General features: G+C 51.8%; 2 protein-coding genes across 2 annotated transcripts in view; one reads left to right on the top strand and one right to left on the bottom strand.

Annotated features, from left to right (window-relative positions):
• Positions 1-1,396: 1,396 nt before the first annotated feature.
• Positions 1,397-16,643, bottom strand: slc39a7 (solute carrier family 39 member 7). The gene is made up of 7 exons (XM_060850695.1): positions 16,618-16,643; positions 15,961-16,151; positions 14,049-14,132; positions 10,738-10,872; positions 7,756-7,896; positions 7,188-7,390; positions 1,397-2,737 (listed from the first exon to the last, which is right to left on the bottom strand). The coding sequence occupies exons 1-7, from the start codon at positions 16,641-16,643 to the stop codon at positions 2,486-2,488; spliced, it is 1,032 nt and encodes a 343-aa protein (XP_060706678.1). The 3' UTR covers positions 1,397-2,485.
• A 1,109-nt stretch (positions 16,644-17,752) lies between these two features.
• The window catches only part of LOC132832612 (uncharacterized), a 22,403-nt gene continuing 20,769 nt past the window's right edge, over positions 17,753-19,386 (top strand). The window contains exon 1 of the mRNA XM_060850694.1: positions 17,753-17,814. Coding sequence (XP_060706677.1) covers positions 17,753-17,814 — 62 coding nt within the window. The remainder of the gene's footprint in view (positions 17,815-19,386) is intronic.

Below are 19,386 nucleotides of genomic sequence, written 5' to 3'. Positions count from 1 at the left end.
GGGCATTTGATTCCAGCTGTGATATCTCAGTCCCACTGGCTGGGGTTAAGGCGTTAAAATTATTGAGTCATTGTTGACTTGGTCTTCAGTAGAGCTTTTCACAAGGTTCCACATGGTAAAGTTATATTGGTGGTATCGTGGACAGTGAAGGTGATGATCTAAGATGACAAAGACATCTTGATTAGGTAGGTCAATGGGCCGAAGAATGGCAAATGGATTTTAATTTGGATTAATGTGAGACCTTGCATTTTGGTAGGAGTTGGAACATTCTGTTGGTGACACCTCTTCTGGAGTACTGTGTCCAGCTCTGGTTCCCTTTCTAGGAAGGATATAATTAAGCTGGTGAGGGTTCAGAAGAGATTTTCCAGGAGGGTTTGAGTTATAAGGAGGGGCTGGATGGACTGGGACTGTTTTCACTGGAGTCTGGACGATTGAGAGGTGACCTTTTACAGATGATTATGGAATAATAAGGGGTATTGATAAGGTGAATAACAAGTGTCTTTTCCCAAGGTAGGGGGTTTCAAGACTAGGAGTCATATTACGGTAAGATTTTAAAGACGACAGACAATTTATAAAAATGGTGTGTGTGTGAAATAAACTTCCAGAGGAATGTTGGATGTGGGTGCAGTTAGAATGTTTAAAAGAAATTAAGTTTATGAATAAGAAATGTTTGGAGGGACTTGTCAGGTTTCGCTAGTTGACTTTGGGATTATGGTCAGCATAGACTGGTTTGACCAAAGGGTCTGTTTCTGTGCTGAGTCTCGAAGGCAGTGGAGAGGTTGAGGAAGGGAATGATGAAGCTTAGAGCCATGATGCGTATTATGAGACTAAAATTGGAGATGCTGAAAAGCAGGCTGCAGCTATCTCACAGACGGGGGAAGGCGCAGAAGGATCTGAAAATCGACATGAGAATTTTAACAGCAAGGTGTCACTCTGTTGACCAACAAGTGTAGGAACAGAGGGTGAATGGGAGCTAGGGGTAAATTAGAATACGTTCAGCAGAGTGCTGGATGATCTTGAATCTCTCAGGTTAAAATTTGAGGCAGTGTAGGAGTGAGTTGGAACAGCTGAGGGCTTGCAACTGCGGTAGGGTGTAATATTATCTACTTTGGTCATACCAGAGATAACCATGAGCAGCCATTTTCCTTCCCTTCTGAGAAAGGAGTTTTCTCCCATTTGTCCCAGCTCAGCAGGGCTCCTTCTCTTCCTGTTCCCCCTGGTGCCCCTTCACTGGTACTGCATCTCCCAAGCCCTGCTCTGAGCAGCAGAATCCTAGGAGTTATTTAATGGGGTGAAGGGATGCAAGGGTCAGTGAAAACGGAGGAAACTTGAGCTCCTCACCATCTAGTCTGCATGTGGATTCTACTTTACACAAGTTTCCTCAAATCGAAAAGGATCGAGTTTTATTTTTTTATTAATCATTTTCGAGCCGTTGATACAGGACTTGTGCGGCAAAAGGATATGATGACAGGTAAACCCAAATAATTGTAGCCATGATTCTCTTCCAATGCAGCTCCTACACGGAGTCAGATTACAGCAATTAAAAACAAAAATGAAAAACTACACTTTCACAAAAAAAAAGTTACGGTATGTATATACACGGAGCAATTTGAACCCAACTCTCCGCTCACCTGGCTGTGGGGCGCTGGGTTAAATTTCCACATGTTTGTCAGTTTTCTCCTCCACCTCCCATTCACTAGAAACGAGACGACTTTGGTGTGGAATGCACAATTACCAGTAAGAATTGGAAGGGGGAGGGGGTGGGAGATACACATCAGAGTTTCCCTTTGCTGGAGCCATCCTTGGGGAGGGGGACGTGAATGCAGCCAGAGTCTTTACAGCGACCTCTCCCGCACCCCCGCCTTCCCCAGCCCAACACTCCCCGTACATGGAGTCCACTTCCAATACTCGAGAGTTCGCTACGAGTGTGTTTTTTGGATTCCTGATACGATAGGAAGTGAGCTGGGGGGGCCCAAGCCACGTAGCGCTTTGGACCCTACGACGGATTTTCCAGGCAACGTGTGCAAGAAGGGAAAAAAAAGAGAGAAACAAGGGAGGCTGGACAGGGTCAGTTAACACCAGCGAGACCTCCCCCCTTCCCTGTTCTTGTCCCAGCGAATGCATTCAGTGAAACAGCAACGTCTGGTTGGAAGGATCTGGACTCTCACCCAGACCGGTACAATGACAATTTCTTTTTAAAAAAAAATAATATTTATATATAAAACTGATTATCAGCTGAGAAACATTGCCACTCCTGAGCGTGAACTCCACCAGGAGGAGTCCCGGTTTGCAGGAGTTTGTGGGGGGGAAGGGGGCTGCGTGACTTGCTGCAGCCCTCCATCCTAGTGGTTCCTATTATTTATGTTTCACCTTCTGCCCAGTGGCCCTCGCAGATTCCCTTTCTCTCTCCCTCTGTCTGTGGGTGTGCGTATACCCCGCACAACCCAATGCCCCTGGCCCAGCGCCTCCACTCCCCCCCACCATCCTACTCGTACTCGGCGATCAGGACCATCATGAGGACCCCGACCAGCAGAGCGACGATCTCCAGCAGCGACTGCAGCGGTTTCGAGTCGTCCAGCAGCTCCGGAATCACCGAGACAGTGGCGATGTAGACGAAGCCCCCAGCGGTGAACGGCAGGATCCAGGCGGTGGCAGCCTCGCCGATCCCCTCCGCCATCAGTGAGCAGGCAGTGCCGGCCAGGGCACCCACAGCGGTGATCAGCTGCAGCATCATGGCCTGAGAGAGAGAGAGACACGCATGAGAGGAGTCATTGAGATGTACAGACCCTTCAGTCCATGTCGCTCGTGCCAACCAGATATCCAAACCTAACCTAGTCCCATTTCCCTCTAATGTGGAGTGTGGGATGCTGGAAAAGCGCAGCATCCCAGAAGCAGGAGAATCAACCTTTTAGGGCATAAAGCAACTCTCCTGCTCCGCGGGTGCTGCCTGACCTGCTGTGCTTTTCCAGCATCCCCACTCTCGTCTCTGATCTCCAGACCTCACTTTCGCCATATCCCTCTTAAACCCGTCATATACCCATCCAGATGCCTTTTAAATGAATGTTGTAATTGTACCAGCTTCCTCTGGCTGCTCATCACATACACACACCGTCCTCTGTGTGAACAACAAAAAAAACATTCAGAGTCGTGCAGCACGGAAAGCAAGCCTTTGGTCCAATTTGATCCAAACTAAACCAGTCGCATCATTCCTGTTCTTGACCCATTTCCCTCCAAAACAGTTATCATTCCTGAACTTACCCAAATGTCTTTCAAACGTTATCACTGTACCTGCACCCACCACTTCCTCAGGAAGTTCGTTCCACACATGAACCAGCCTGTTTAAAAAAAAAATTGCTGCTCTTGCATTTCTTTTAAAAATCTTTCTCCTCTCACTTTAAAAACTTGTCTTGAAATCCCTGGGGAAAAGCCACCAGCCCTTTACTCAAACTTTATCAATTATCGGTTTGACCTCAACTGGGGTGGTTCAGTGGTTAACACTGCTGCCTCACAGCACCAGGGACCCGGGTTCGATCCCAGCCAGATTTCAAAAGGAAGATGTGATAAAATGTGGGAAGCCTCACTTTCCAGCAACCGTTCAAGATCTGGTCTACCCAGGGAAATTTCACTGTGGGTGAGGTGATTCCAGTGGGGAACATCGAGTTCTGCTCAACGCAGAGAGGACTGAGGGGAGATTTAAAAGCATATAGAGTTACGAGGGGGCTGCGATCAAGCCACCAAGGAGCAACCGAGCTCAGTGCCAGAAGAGCTAGCAAGCTAAAGGGTCACAGATTACAAGCAACTGACTGGCAAAAGAACTGGAGGGAGGGAGGGAGGGAGGGAGGGAGGGACAGAAATGCAAGAAAAGGTTGCTTTTAAAAGCAGAGGGCCATGGTTGGACACCCACCAACTGAAAAGACGGTGGAAGCAGCTTCAATGGGAACGTACAACAGTGGATTCCCCACAGTGGGGCCCACACTGGAGTCAGGACCTAGAGCTTGGACATTGAGGAGACAGAGAGAGAATCAGATCGTCCTGCACCGTGGAATCCTCAGACAAGGGCTGGAACCCCAGAGAAAGCATGACAATAAATCGGCCTGTCTCCTTACACACACCTCAGGCAGCATCAACAAAGAGAAAATGGTGGAGTTAATGGACGGAAGTCATCGAGGGGCCTGAACAAGGTCAGCTGATGGGAGCAATGTGACAGAACTGCGCAAGGAGTCTCCTTAGGCCCATTTTGATGGCCAGAAGAATCCCCCGAGAATTGTAATTATGTTCTGGGCACCGAGGATGAGATTCTCATTAGGTAGTGGTTATTAAGGGGGATTATTGTTTCTTCATGACCTTATTTACCTCATTCATGTGGATCTCCCTGCCCTGCCAAACGCACGCCAAGAACTCTTCAACTGGCGGCTTGCTCACAAGGATCTCCAGGTGAGGCACCAACATCTCAGGCACATTCCTTGGGCGCATGTACCCCCACTCAGAGGCATCGGAGGTGCCAACCTTTTAGTCATCACATGACACATCTCCGATTCACTCACAGTGTAATTCTGCACCTCGGGGTGCAGCAGCCACTGTTGCTGTAACGCTCCAACACGGGCGGTTTGTGCAGAGGGAGTTGCACAAAGCTCATGGACTGAACCATGCTGCAGGCCCCTGGCTATTCACCTGCTCTCTTGGGCACACAACTCTGCTATTTTTAGCCACAAGGGGGAGACAAAGGAGCAGGAAGGCATGGGAGGGTGGGGCTGCTGCACAGACCTTAGTCTGATCCCACAGCTTTCACCACCTCAGTCTCTCACTACAGCGCTCATCTCTGCTTCCGTACTCCTGCCCGTCTCTCACCCATCTTTCCACATCTTTGTGTTCACATTCCCCTGCAGATTTTGTTCCTACAACCCTCTGCTTCCTCACTTTTAATCATTCAATCTTTCCAATCTCCCTGCACACCTTTCTCTCTCAACCCTGTGAGACCTCCCACAACCTGACTGAGGATCATTCTACCTACTGAACACTATCCTCGATCTCTCTGTCCATCACTAGCCCTCTGCTGTTGTTTAGATATTGATGTGGCTGCTCTTCTCTCATTTTCTCCCTGGATTTCTGTCTCTCTCCACATCTATGTGTCTCTGTCTCCCTCCATGTCTGTCCTTTTCTCGGTCTCTCCGTGGTTTCCCACTTCCTCCCTGTGTCTGTCCTTCTGTCTTTAACCTTGGGTTTTTTTTATTTTATTCTCTCCCGCGCCCCTACCCTGTTCCTTCTCTCTTCGGGGTTTTGCTCTGTCCATATCCCTGTTGCTGGTTCCTCCCTAAAAGTTACTGTCTCTGTCCTTTTCTCATCTTGCCCTGGAGTTTACACTCTCTCGACTGTTCTGTTTGCCTCGACTTCTCTCTCCAGTCTAGAGTTATGTTTCTCTCTGTCCTTCTTTGTCTCTCACTGGGCATTTCTCTCTCTCTCTCTCTCTGTCCTTCTGATCCTCTCTGAGATATTTCTCTTCACTCTGTCGTCCCCAGAGTTTCTCTCTCTCCCTTTCTGCATGCACTTCTCTCTCTCTCTCTCTCTCTCTCTCTCCTTGGAGGCGGCTGAGGGGTGACCTCAGATGTTTCTAAAATCATGAGGGGCACAGATAAAGTGAACAGCCAAGCAGATACAGTTACAGCATTTAAAAGGCATTTGGATATGAATCGGGAAGGTTGAGAGTTATGCACCAAGTGTGGGTAAGTGGGACTAGTTTAGGTTGGGAAACTTGGTTGGCTTGGACGAGTTTGACCGAAGGGTTTGTTTCCGTGCTGGATGATGCTATGACTACCATTAAATACTGGAAGGGGGGAGAAAATAATACTGGAAAAGAGCAGGGAAATAGGACTGGTTGGTAGCTCCCGAGAGTACTTGCAGAATGGCCCAATGACCTTCTTTGCGTGCTGCATCATTCAACAATTTAGTCACAGAGAAGCGAGGGACTTGGGCAGGTGATCACAGTGTTACGGACTGCTTTTTATTTTTTTTCCGTAAACCCCGAAATGCTATCACACACGACCTCCCCACCACCAAATTACTGCGATTTTTTAATTTCAAACTGCTAGCCGCCAGCACCAGTAAAACACCCCATGAGGCCAATTAACTAACAACTAAAGCCTGTTAAAGGGGATGCAAAAAACCAGGGACAGTGAGGGAGATTGGGAAGGGGCGAAATCAAAATGGAACTGGAGGCGGCGGAAATAAGCACTACTAAACCCTCCCCACCCCCCCACGGCAGTGCCCACCACACACTGTCTAAAGTCAGTGAGAGCACTGGAGGGACACTGCATGTCTGTCTCTCACTCACACCCCCCCCACCATCATGGAGACCCAGACATGAGTGGAACTATGTAAGAAAGACACGCAGTTGGCAGAGATGAATCTCTCCACAGCCCGCGACACATACCTGTTAAAACCAACCTAACCAGGCCCAGGAGTAGGGTTGTCTTTATTAAGAAGAGCCAGGCTGAGGGGTTTTGGGAAGGAATCCCAGAGATTGGAGCCAAGGGTGGCACAATGGTTAGCACTGCTGCCTCACAGCACCAGGTTCGATTCCAACCTTGGGCAACTGTCTGTGTGGAGTTTGCACATTGTCCCAGTGTCTGCTTGGGTTCCCTCCGGGTGCTCCGGTTTCCTCCCACAGTCCAAAGATGTGCAGGTTAGGATGGACTGGCCATGCTAAATTGCCCCACAGTGTTTAGGGATGTGTAGGTTAGGTACATCGATCAGGGGTAAATGTAGAGTAATAGGGGAAAAGAGTCTGGGTGGGATACTCCTCGGAGGGTCAGTGTGGACTTGTTGGGCTGAAGGGCCTGTTTCCACACTGTGGGGATTCTAAGATTCTAGGCAGCTGAAGGCACAGCCACCGACATCGCAGCGATTAAAATCGGTGGGTGGGAAGAGAAGTGGAGGTGGGTGGAAATCGAGGAGTGTAGAGATCTGGGTTGGAACATGCAGTTGGTGGAGATTATCCAGACAATTCAGGAGGGAGATACAAGGCCGCAGGGCAGGGGGTAACTAATCAGCGAGGTGAGAATATTCAAGTCAGGGTCGTGGCTGTCATGTGGAGCCAGCGTTGGTCCGCGTCACAGACCGGGGTTGGGGGGGAAGAACAGGTCTCGTATTAAGACCGACTCCAGGGGGAGACGCTACCCAGCGACACTCACTTTGTGCTTGCTGCAGCCGGACTGCACCAGGATGGCAAAGTCTCCAATCTCGTGCGGTATTTCGTGGAGCAGGATGGTGATGGTAGTGATGATGCCCACGTTGGTGCTGACCAGGAATGAGGCGCCAATCGCCAGGCCGTCGGTGAAGTTGTGGGTGAAGTCAGCCGCCAGGTTCAGGTATCCCGACACTTTGATGTCCGAGACTGCGGGGGGTGGGGGTGGGAGAGAGAGGGAGAGAGAGAGACGCTCTGAGAGACAGTGCTCAGTGCAGACCTGCTGTGTCCCCCCGGGGTCCACCGTGCGGCATAACCTCACCTCCAGCCCTGCCCACTGCTGCGCCCAGCCTCCTCCAACCATGTCCCCAGCCCCGCCCACCCTCCTCATACCCCCCCAAGCCCTGCCCACCTCCAACCCCACCCACCCGTAGCCCCACCCACCCCAACCCTGCCCACCCTTAACCCTGCCTGACCTCACCCACCTCCAACTACACCCCCAGACCCCACCCACCCTAGAGTCTGGGGCGATTGGGGGGGGGGGGGGGGGGGGGGGGGGGGGTCATGGTACTCACCCTGTCCCGGTGCCTTGGCAGCTTCACTCTTGGTGCGGGGGTTTTCAGGTTTCCGGCGCCTGCTGCCCGGCCTCGGTTCACCATGTTTGTTGTTGTCCTTCTCCTCCTCCTCGGAGCTCTCCTTTACCTTCGGAGCAGCAGCTGGAGGATCAGTAAGAGAGAGCGTCAAAGGCTGAGAGCCCCAGCATCTGAGTGCTTCCCCGATCAGGGGGTTAGATACAGAGTAAACCCTCTCTACACTGTTCCCCATCAAACACTCCCAGGGACAGGGACAGGGACAGCACGGGGTTAGATACAGGGTAAAGCTCCCTCTACACTGTCCCCCCATCAAACACTCCCAGGACAGGGACAGCACGGGGTTAGATACATAATAAAGCTCCCTCTACACTGACCCCATCAAACACTCCCAGGACAGGGACAGCACGGGGTTAGATACAGAATAAAGCTCCCTCTACACTGACCCCATCAAACCCTCCCAGGACAGGGACAGCACGGGGTTAGATACAGAATAAAGCTCCCTCTACACTGACCCCATCAAACACTCCCAGGACAGGGACAGCACGGGGTTAGATACAGAATAAAGCTCCCTCTACACTGACCCCATCAAACCCTCCCAGGACAGGGACAGCACGGGGTTAGATACAGAGTAAAGCTCTCTCTACACTGACCCCATCAAACACTCCCAGGACAGGGACAGCACGGGGTTAGATACAGAGTTAGAGGGATCTCTACTCTTAAAATGAATGTAAAGCTTTCTCAAGATGTCCCCATCAAACAGTTCGAGGACAGGGACAGCATGGAGTTAGATACAAAGTAAATCTCCTTTTACAGTATTTAATCTAACACCATTAGGGTGTTATTGGCACAAACACTTTAGTTGCACCCCACTCCCCTACCCCTCTGTATCCAGTAGCCAGCTGTACCCCGACTTCCCAGTAATCTGGGGAATTTTCAAACGGACCTTGATCAGATGGGCCAGTGGGCTGAGGTGTGGCAGATGGGAGTTTGATTTAGTTCAATGCAAGGCGTTGCAATTTGGTAAGGCAAACCAGGGCAGGATTTACAGTTAATAAAAGGGCCCTGGGGAGTGATGCTGAACAAAGAGACTGGGTGCAGGTGCAAAGTTCCTTAAAAGTGGGGTCATCGGTAGATAGGGTGAAGGTGTTTGGTACACTTGCCTTTATTGGTCAGTGCATTGCATGTAGGAGTTAGGAGTTCACGTTGCAGCTGTATAGGGCATTGGTGAGGCCACTTTTGGAATACAGCATTCAAATCTGCTCTCCTTGCTTTGAAAGGATGCTGTTAAATTTGAGAGGGTGCAGAAAATATTTACAACGATGTTGCCAGGGTTGGAGGGTTTGAGCTACAGTGAGAGGCTGAAGAAGCATGGGACTTTTTCACCCTGGAGGGTCAGAGACACAGGGAGGATCTTATTGAGGTTTATAAAATCATGACGGGCATGGATAAGGTGAATAGCCAAAACTAGATGATGTAGGTTTAAAGTGAGGGGGGGGCAAGATTTTAAAAGGACCAGAGGGACAACCTTTCACGCAGAGGGTGGTACGTGTATGGAATGAGCTGCCAGAGGAAGTGGCGGAGGCTGGTACAGTTACAGCATTTAAAACGCATCTGGATGGGTATATGAATAGGAAGGGTTTGGAGGGATAGGGGCCAAATGCTGGGAAATGGAACTAGACTAATGGAGGATATCTGGTTGGCTCGAAAAGGTTGAACCGATGGGGCTGTTTGCTTGTTGACTCTATCGGCAACTAGCATTTTCCAGTTCTAACCAAGTGCCACGTAACAGAAACAACCTGCCTTAGGTGTAAACAGTTTGGAATGAATCTGGAACTCAAAAGAATGGAGGTGATCTTCTTCAAACATGTACGATTTGGAGAGCATTTGGGCTGGACAGAAGCAGAGAGGGGGCTTCCCTTCATGGGGAAATCTAGCCCCAAGGTCACAGTTCCAAAATAAGGGGTCAGCATGAAATGAGCGATATTCACTTTTTGTTTTAAATCTTCTGCCTCTCACTCTCTCTCTTCCTTTCCTCCTTCCTCCCTCCTCCTCCCGCCACCCTGAGACGTTATTCATGTCGTTCAGCCCGTTCACAGTCTAAACAGTTGCAGGGTTTGAGCTGCAGGGAAGGGGCTGAACAGGCCGGGACTGTTTTCCCTGAAACGTCGGAGGCTGAGGGGTGACCTTATGGAGGTTTATGAGGGGCGTGGATAGGATAAATAGACAAGGTCTTTTCCCTGTGGTAGGGGAGTCCAAAACTCAAGGGCATAGGTTTGGGGTGAGAGGGGAAAGATATAAAAGGGACTTAAGGGCAACAATTTCACGCAGAGGGTGGTACGTGTATGGAATGAGCTGCCAGAGGAAGTGGTGGAGGCTGGTACAATTACAGCATCGAAAAGGCATCTGGATGGGGACATGAATAGGAAGGGTTGAGCGGGAAATGGGCCAAGTGCTGGCAAACGGGACTAGATTAGGTTGGGATATCTGGTCAGCATGGATGTTTCCGTGCTGTGTATCTCTCTACGACTGAGGCAGAAACCCAGATAAGGAGCAGCCAAGCCACTGACGACTTCGTGCGGACACCGTTGGGATGAGTAAACCAGAAGGTCAGGTTCAACGCCCTGGGGAACACAGAGTCCAGTCTCGTCACGGTGACCGAAGGGATGCAAGTTTGATTGACACAACTGAACGTGGCTGCCAGTCCCAGCGGTGGCCGTCACAGCCGGAGTGGTTCACAGCCACCACCTGCTCTACATGACTCCAGGCCCACAGCAACGTGAAACGGTTCAGCTGGCCACTCAGTTCGAGGGCCAGGACAGATGGGGCAGCAAGCGTGGGAGACTCAGAGCACACGGCGGTTTCTCCAGAGTTCAATCCCTCTCCTTCCAGCTCTGCAACCCCTCGCGCAACAAAAGGGAGGCGCCCCCGCCCACCCAGATGGCGAACACGCTCCCCACAACGCACCGTGAGAATGACTGTGACCGTGACCCCCTTTCACGTGTCGCACAAACTTCTCCACCACGAGGAAGGCGATGATTCCACAGAGGACCCAGAGGCCGACAGACATCACGTGGGAGTGATCGTGGCCGTGGGCGTCACCTGCAGAGGGGAGTCGGGGTGAGGGGTGGGGGAAGAGGTACAGAGAGGCGATTGTCAGCAACTTTGTTCATGAAAAGTCCAGCAATCAGACCGGGGCCCGACACTACATGCAGACAAGAGACAGAAACTACCGGCAGTGCAGAGCAGAGGGAGCGCCGCATTGTAGTGGTGGGGAGGTGGGGGGGGGGAATGTGTGTGTAGGTGGGGGGGTATGTGTGTAGGTGGGGGGGGGAAAATGTGTGTGTGTGTGGGGGGGGGGGGGATGTGTGTGTGTGTGGGGGGGGATGTGTGTGTGTGTGGGGGGGAATGTGTGTGTGTGTGGGGGGGGATGTGTGTGTGTGTGGGGGGGGGGGAATGTGTGTGTGTGTGGGGGGGAATGTGTGTGTGTGGGGGGGGGAATGTGTGTGTGTGGGGGGGGGGAATGTGTGTGTGTGGGGGGGGAATGTGTGTGTGTGGGGGGGGGAATGTGTGTGTGTGGGGGGGGGAAAATGTGTGTGTGTGGGGGGGGAATGTGTGTGTGTGGGGGGGGGGAATGTGTGTGTGTGGGGGGGGGAATGTGTGTGTGTGGGGGGGGGGGATGTGTGTGTGTGGGGGGGGGGGAATGTGTGTGTGTGGGGGGGGGAATGTGTGTGTGTGGGGGGGGGGAATGTGTGTGTGTGGGGGGGTGAATGTGTGTGTGTGGGGGGGTGAATGTGTGTGTGTGGGGGGAATGTGTGTGTAGGTAGAGGGGTGGGTGGGGAATGTGTGTGTAGGTAGAGGGGTGGGTGAGGGGAATGAGTATGTGAGAGTGTGGGTGGGGGATGCTGGACAAACAGTGGGGAGGATGCGTGGGGGGCGACGAACGTGCGCGGAGGGACGGGACAGGACGGACGCGCGCGGGGACGGGACGGGCGTGCACGGGGGGGGGGGGGACGGGGGGGGGGGGGGGGGGGGAAAACGTGTGCACGTGTGGGAATGTGTGCGTGTTTTTGTGTGTGCTCGCGCGGGGAACGTAGGCCTCGTGGATATGCCACCAGATATCCACGCAATGCTGTGGGGACCCGAGTTCGAATCCCAGCCGGCAGACAGTGGAATTTCAACTCAATAAAATATGTGGAATTACAAGTCTAATGATGACCGTGAAACCACGGTCAATCATCATCAGTGCAGTGCACCTTATTGTCAGTACACATTTCCCTCAATTTCCATCAATAGGGAAGGGATTTAGCTCTCCGCGGATGACCTTTTGGGAAGGAAATCTCAAATCCGTAATTATACCGGACAAACTGCTTGGCACCAAACAGGGCACTTGGAAACACCAGTCTCAGCCCAGTCCACCCTACAAAGTCCATATTATCACCTGGTGGGAAAAAGGTGGGAGAATTCTCTCACTGACTGGTCACGCAATGTCCATCATCATCAAATGGGTCGGATGGGAGGGGAGCAAGGGGAACAAGGGGGTGGGAAGGGGAGGGTGTGGGGGGAGCGTCGACGACATTGGCAGCATCACTGACTGAACTGGTCGGGTCCTAAAGAACTTTGCTGCTGGACTGGGTGCGGCAGGAATCGCCAAGAGGGAAAACCATACCTATCTTCCCCAATCAACTGACCACAGATGGATTGGTTATAACGACTACACTTACTTAGAAACATAAACGTGAGATTGGATTATTTCTTGCTTTTCGATGACTTGAAGGAAAACTGGAACTTTCTAGTCATTCACTGGGGACACACGAGCACATGACGTTGCTGAAGGCTGGCGTCTGACACTGTCCTATTGGTACCAAGTGCAGTTGTCAAGGGAGGTCAACTGTCTTGTGACAGGTTTTGGACAGGTTCTGCCCCCCCCCCCCCCCCCTTCTTTTACATTGAAAAAGGAACAACAAAGATTTGGCAAATAAATCAAAAAACAAAGAAAACCCATAACTCAGGCCAAGACTGAAGTTCACGAGGCTACCAGGAGATGACAGTGCTCCGATGAGGAGAGATCGAGCCTGTATTCACGAAAGTTTACAAAGATAGAAGGTTGACCAGAACGAAACGTTCCCAAATTGTAACAGGGCTAGACAGAATAGACACCGGGAGGATGCCTTACATGACTGAGGTGCCTACAACCATGGGTCACAGACTCAGAAGATGTGGGTAGGCCACTGAAGAAATAGGAGGCTGAGAAATTCACCAGGTTTTGGATTATTGATGGTTTCAAGTGGAATGGGTTTATTGCGGGAATGTGACATTGAGCCAAAGTTCAGCCATGATCAGAGTAAATGGTGAAGCAGGTACAACCGACTGAACGGCCAACTTCAGCTCCAATGGCTACACTTCCAACTCAGTGCCGAGGGTCAGTGACGGGGGAGTGCCGCGCCGTCAGAGTATCAAAAGGGCACTGTCCGAGCGTCAGTGTTGAGGGAGCGTCAGTGCTGAGAAAGTGTCGCACCGTCAGAGAGTCAGCGCCGAGGGAGCGCCGCGCCGTCCGAGGGTCAACGTCGAGGGAGTGTGGCGCTGTCCGAGGGTCAGTACTGAGGGAGTGTCACACTGTCACAGGGTCAGCGTCGAGGGAGCGCCGCACCGTATGCTTGTGTTATGGGAGCGCCGTACCGTCAGAGGGTCAGTACTGAGGAAGTGCCGCACTGTCAGAGGGTCAAGTACTGAGGGAGTGCCGCACTGTCATAGGGTCAAGTACTGAGGGAGTGCCGCACTGTCAGAGGATCAGTACTGAGGGAGTGCCGCACCGTCAGAGGATCAGTACTGAGGGAGTGCCGCACCGTCAGAGGATCAGTACTGAGGGAGTGCCGCACTGTCAGGGGGTCAGTACTGAGGGAGTGCCGCACCGTCAGGGGGTCAGTACTGAGGGAGTGCCGCACCGTCAGAGGATCAGTACTGAGGGAGTGCCGCACCGTCAGGGGGTCAGTACTGAGGGAGTGCCGCACTGTCAGGGGGTCAGTACTGAGGGAGTGCCGCACCGTCAGGGGGTCAGTACTGAGGGAGTGCTGCACCGTCAGGGGGTCAGTACTGAGGGAGTGCCGCACCGTCAGGGGGTCCGTACTGAGGGAGTGCCGCACCGTCAGGGGGTCCGTACTGAGGGAGTGCCGCACCGTCAGGGGGTTAGTACTGAGGGAGTGCCGCACCGTCACAGGGTCCGTACAGAGTGAGTACCGCACCTTCACAAGTGCACTGTAGTGCTATTGCTGTCTTACCTCGATGTGAGTGCCCATGGTCGAGATTCAGATTCTCTAAGGGTCTGTGAGATGGATCAGAAGCCTCATTGTGAGAATGTGGATCTATGTGAAAAGAAGCGTTGACTTTTCAAAACAAACTTCTGACCCCCACCTTGCAGCACCTTGTGGTACCATTCCTCCATGCACCCGAGACTCGAGGTCCACTCAGCCGGCCTCCCTTCAAGCAGCTGGACATCTACTCACCTTTCACTCCCATTGACATTGACCCCTGCACTCGCCCCAACACGCCACTTCCCTTGCCCTCCACTTTCCTACAATCCACTGCCCACAATGCCAGCAGTATTTGCATGCAGTTTTCCTGGCCAGTTGAGGGTCACGTAGAGAACTTTGCAGATAAGGACTGCAGTTTTTTTTTTAAAAAGAACATCCACAGGGTGGCTTGGTGGCTCAGTGATTAGCTACCTCCCAGCACCAGAGACCTGGGTTGATTTCCACCCTCAGGTGACTGTCTGTGTGGAGATTGCATATTCTCCCTTGTCTGAGAGAATTCCCTCTGGGTGCTCCAGTTTCCTCCCACAGTCCAAAGGTGTGCAGGTTAGGGTGGATTGGCCATGGGAAATTGTCCCGTCGAGTCCAGCGATGTGCAGGTTAGGGTGGGTTGGCCATGGGAAACGCAGGGTTTACAGGGATAGGTTGTGGGTGGGATGCTCTTACGAGGGTTGGTGTTGACTTGATGGGCCGAATGGCCTGCTTCCACTCTGAAGGGATTCTATGAACACTCAATGACCTGTGTACATTCACCACTTTGGAGAGGAGCTAACAATTTTGCTGAACAGATTTAAACTCCACCAGCCATGGAGACACAACAACTACAATTTTATTACAAAACAAGCACTCTTGGCCTTGGACTCTCACTCACTAAACATTGTCACAAAGAGAAACGAGAGGATGGAGCAGTCCGGCCAAGGGATACCGCAGCTGCTGAGGGACGTGTGGGAGGCCATACAGGAACATTTCACCAGTCTTCCTCCTCCCCGCACCCACCCACCCACCCGGCCTCAAAGACAGCGCTCTCAAATCAGACAGAGTCTGGGTCTGATGACTGTCCCCTGCCCTCACAGCTCTCGACATCACCTTTCCACGTCCCGGAGTTCAGAAACAGCCCACACTGACTCAAAGGGCGCTGTGCCCTCGAATGTGACCAAATAGCGTTAGCCCAATATCTCGCCTCCTCCCCTCTCCCCAAGAGGTCATTCTGCCTCACCGTGACCCCTCTCCCCTCATCTCCCCAACCCGCCCGTCGTCACCACTTTGTTTCAGCCCCACCCCCACCTCCCACTCGGGTCCTCGCTGCCCCAACCTGTCACAGTGCCCAATCCAGCCTGCAAACCACTGTCCCCTGTCCCACAACTTGCATTTCAGTGTGCTTTAGCCACATTACCTGCCTGACCCCAAAGCATGCCATCGCTACCACCAACCCCCCCTCCACCCCACGCTCCTTTCCATCCCATTGCAGTTTTCTCCCCTCCCTGTGTAATGGCCTCCCACCTCCCCCGCCCCATCCCCTTCTCTGGCCTGCGCTCAGTCCAGTCCCCACCTTTCGCTGCCTCCCAGTGCCCACTAACCATCAGAGAGTCCACAGTCCCTACAGTGCGGAAGCAGGCCCTTCAGCCCAACAAGTCCACACCAACCCAGACCCATTCCCCCCCCCCCAACCTACATTTACCCCTGACCATGCACATAACCTACACGTCGCTGAACACTGTGGGAGGAAACCGGAGCCTCTCTCTGACACAGGGAGAATGTGCAAACTCCACACTTGCAGTCGCCTGAGGGTGGGAATCGAACCTGGCGCTGTGAGGCAGCAGCACTAACCACTGAGCCACTGTGCCACCCTCAAAGCACACCACTAACCCACACCGTTACTCACCGAGCGCATGGGGGATGAGATGGAGGAAGGCATCTCCGAGGAGTCCGCCTGATGCGAAGCTCAGCAGCACCTTGAGGAGGCTCTTGTGCTTGGAGGTGTTCGACTCGACGGGGATGAAGAACAGGATGAGGAAAGGGGCGGCACTGATCAATACGGTCGCTCCAATAGCCTGCCGGACACAGACACGGTCACTTCCAGTCACAAGACCATTATCACCACATCCCACAGCTCCCCAACGGCTTTAGCAAACTGCTGCCACAAGGTGCCTCACTGGGCAACCACTCCTGCCACTGCGTTCAGAAGGTTGTGGTCTGAAATCTCACTCCAAACACTTAATTCAAAAATAGCGTTTCAGGGCAGCAGAAAGGGAGCGCCGCACCATCCGGGGGGTCAGCGCCACAGCAACGCCATACCATCTGGGGGTCAGTGCTGGGGCAGCACCACACCGACCAGGGGTCAGTGCCGCACTGTCTGGGGGTCAGCTCCAGGGGAGCGCTGGACCATCCAAGGGTCAGCGCTGAGGGGAGCGCTGCACTGTTGAAGGGGTCACTATTACAGGAATGCTGCATCAAAGTTTTAAGTCGATGTACCGTTGTCATCCCAGCAGAACAGAGAACAGTCTCACCAAGCAGTCTGGACTGATCTCAAACATCGTACAGGGTGATCCGGTGGGAGAGATCCATGTCTGGTCCTGGGAACACAAACTCATACTTCACTGGATCAGTATTCCAGCATCGTCAGGTCACAGACCCACCCCCATTTGTGAGGTCACAGACACCCCCCTCAACTGTGAGGTCACAGACCACCCGCTGCAAGGAGATGAGGCACTGTGAGGTCACAAACCCCCCTCCCTGCTGTGAGGTCACAGAGCCACCCTCTCCTGCCGCGAGGTCACAGACACCCCACTGTGAGGTCACAGACACCCCTCCTGCCGCAAGGTCACGGTCCTCCCTGCTATGAGGTCACAGACACCCTGCTGTGAGGTGACAAAACCCCTCCCGCCGCGAGGTCACAATCCTCCCTATGAGGTCACAGACACCCCACTGTGAGGTGCGGGGCGTTGAGAGATCACAGACACCCCATCGTAAGACGATGGAGCACTGTAAGGTCACAGACACCCCACTGAGAGGTGCAGGGCACTGTAAGGTCACAGACATCCCAGTGTAAGGCGATGGAGCACTGTAAGGTCACAGACACCCCACTGTGAGGTGACAGGGCATTGTTGGTCACAGACATGGCGCCGTGTGGCGACAGGATGCTGTGACATCACGGGGCTTTGCAAGGTCACAGCATGTCTGCTGTGGTCTGCAACTTTTGACCACAAAAAGAGCTAATAACAAATAAGTACCTCCCACTTTGAAAAAAGCTTAACTTCCCTCTCTGTCAGTTACCAACATATGTTTACAATCTGACTCAATGCTGATTTCCACCCAGACAATCTTGATGATGTAACAGCAAAGAATAATTCTGCCCAAAACAGCTGCCTTGATTTCACCAGTGGGAAATAAAACATCAGGGCCACTACTGATTGGCTCATTCCAAAGCTGGTCCAATCTTGATGATTCCTGGTGTTGTCCCATTGCCTCCCGGATACATGAGCTGGTATATTGACCAGCAGCTACATAATATTTTGCACTGAAGCTCACCAAACTTGGTGACAAACATGCTAGGGATTTGGAAATTTATTTGACATCAGCACAGGAGGCAAGTACAAAAGCCAACTAAGTTACAAACTTTGACTGGATTTAAATGCAACACAACTGACCCTTTGAAATGTTGTAAAAGAGAAAACATGGTGCAGCACGAGAGACACTTAGGGAGTCCGTACACAGGTCATAAAAATGTCATGAACAGGTACAGAAATAATAAGACAGACTGATGAAATGCTGGTGTTTGTATCAAGAGGCACAAGTGGGGTAGAAGTTATACATACAAACAGAAAATGCTGGAGGAACTCAGTGGGCATGACAGCACTTGTGGACAGAGCTAAGATTTCAAGTCCAATAGGACTCTTCTTTGGAACTGAAAGAGACTGGAAAATAATGTTTTTTTGATGTTACTTACAAAGTGGGGAGGAGGAGCAAGGGGAACAGATGGTGTGAGTGCCCAGAGCCAAAGATAAGTAAGTGTCGGACTGGCATTAAAGGAGTGACAGAGATGGAAAATAGGTGTAAATGACAGACTTGAAATAACGAATTCAAGTCAGCTGTGCTGGGAGCAAAGCCAACAAAACACAAACAACATGCAGTGTGCAGTGGGGAATCAGGATGAAGGACATGGTTTCTGCCCTGAAACCGATGAAATCACTGTCATAACCTCTGGGACTAGTAAGTGCCTCAGTGGAAAACAAGGTGCGCTTCCTCAGCTCACGTTGCATTTCACAGCAGCAGGCCAAGGCCAGAAACGCTGGAATGGGAGTAAACCAGTTTATGGAATACCGGGAAAACTAGCCATTTGGATACAGGACTGGCTCCAAGGTAGAAGACAGAGGGTGGTGGAGGAGGGTTGTTTTTCAGACTGGAGGCCTGCGACCAGTGGAGTGCCACAAGGATCAGTGTTGGGTCCACTACTTTTCATCATTTTATATAAATGATTTGGACGTGAGCATGGGAGGTATAGTTAGCAAGTTTGCAGATGACACCAGAATTGGAGGTTTAGTGGACAGAAAGAAGGTTACCTCAGATTACAACAAGATCTTGATCAAATGGGACGATGGGCTGAGAAGTGGGAGATGGAGTTTAATTCAGGTAAATGCAAGGTGCTGCATTTTGGTGAAGCAAATCAGAGCAGGACTTATACACTTAATGGTCAGGTCCTAGGGAGTGTTGCTGAACAAAGAGACCTTGGAGTGCAGGTTCATAGCTCCTTGAAAGTGGAGTCGCAGGTGGACAGGATAGTGAAGGTGGTGTTTGGGTATGCTTTCCTTTATCCAGGTATTGAGTACAGGAGTTGGGAGGTCATGTTGCGGCTGTACAGGACATTAGTTAGACCATTGTTAGAATATTGTGTGCAATTTTGGTCTCTTTCCTATCGGAAAGATGTTGTGAAACTTGAAAGGGTTCAGGAAAGATTTACAAGGATATTGCCAGGGTTGGTAGATTTGAGCTATAGGGAGAGGTTGAACAGGCTAGTTCAACTGCATCATTTAAGAGGCATTTGGATGGGTATATGAATAGCTGAAAATGTGTTGCTGGAAAAGCGTAGCAGGTCAGGCAGCATCCAAGGAACAGGAAATTCGACGTTTCGGGCATAAGCCCTTCATCCTGATGCTTGAATGCTGCCTGACCAGCAACACATTTTCAGCTCTGATACTCCAGCATCTGCAGACCTCACTTTCTCCTTGGGTATACGAATAGGAAGGATTTGGAGGGATATGGGCCAAGTGCTGGCAGGTGGGACTAGATTGGATTAGGCTATCTGGTCGGC

Source organism: Hemiscyllium ocellatum, chromosome 35 (genome assembly GCF_020745735.1).
Source record: "Hemiscyllium ocellatum isolate sHemOce1 chromosome 35, sHemOce1.pat.X.cur, whole genome shotgun sequence".
Lineage (NCBI taxonomy): Eukaryota > Metazoa > Chordata > Chondrichthyes > Orectolobiformes > Hemiscylliidae > Hemiscyllium > Hemiscyllium ocellatum.
Note: the sequence above shows the minus strand (reverse complement) of the source record. Positions and strands in the feature narration are given on the sequence as shown.

Bases quoted from the DNA above. Each gene is read 5' to 3' on its own strand.
- slc39a7 (XM_060850695.1), bottom strand. From the start codon at position 16,643: ATGGATCTCTCCCACCGGATCACCCT. The intron at 7,391-7,755 runs GTGAGTACCATG...CACCCCCCGCAG, and splicing joins TGCCAAGGCACCGGGACAGG to TCTCGGACATCAAAGTGTCG. The intron at 2,738-7,187 runs GTGAGTGTCGCT...TCTCTCTCTCAG, and splicing joins CCGGCTGCAGCAAGCACAAA to GCCATGATGCTGCAGCTGAT.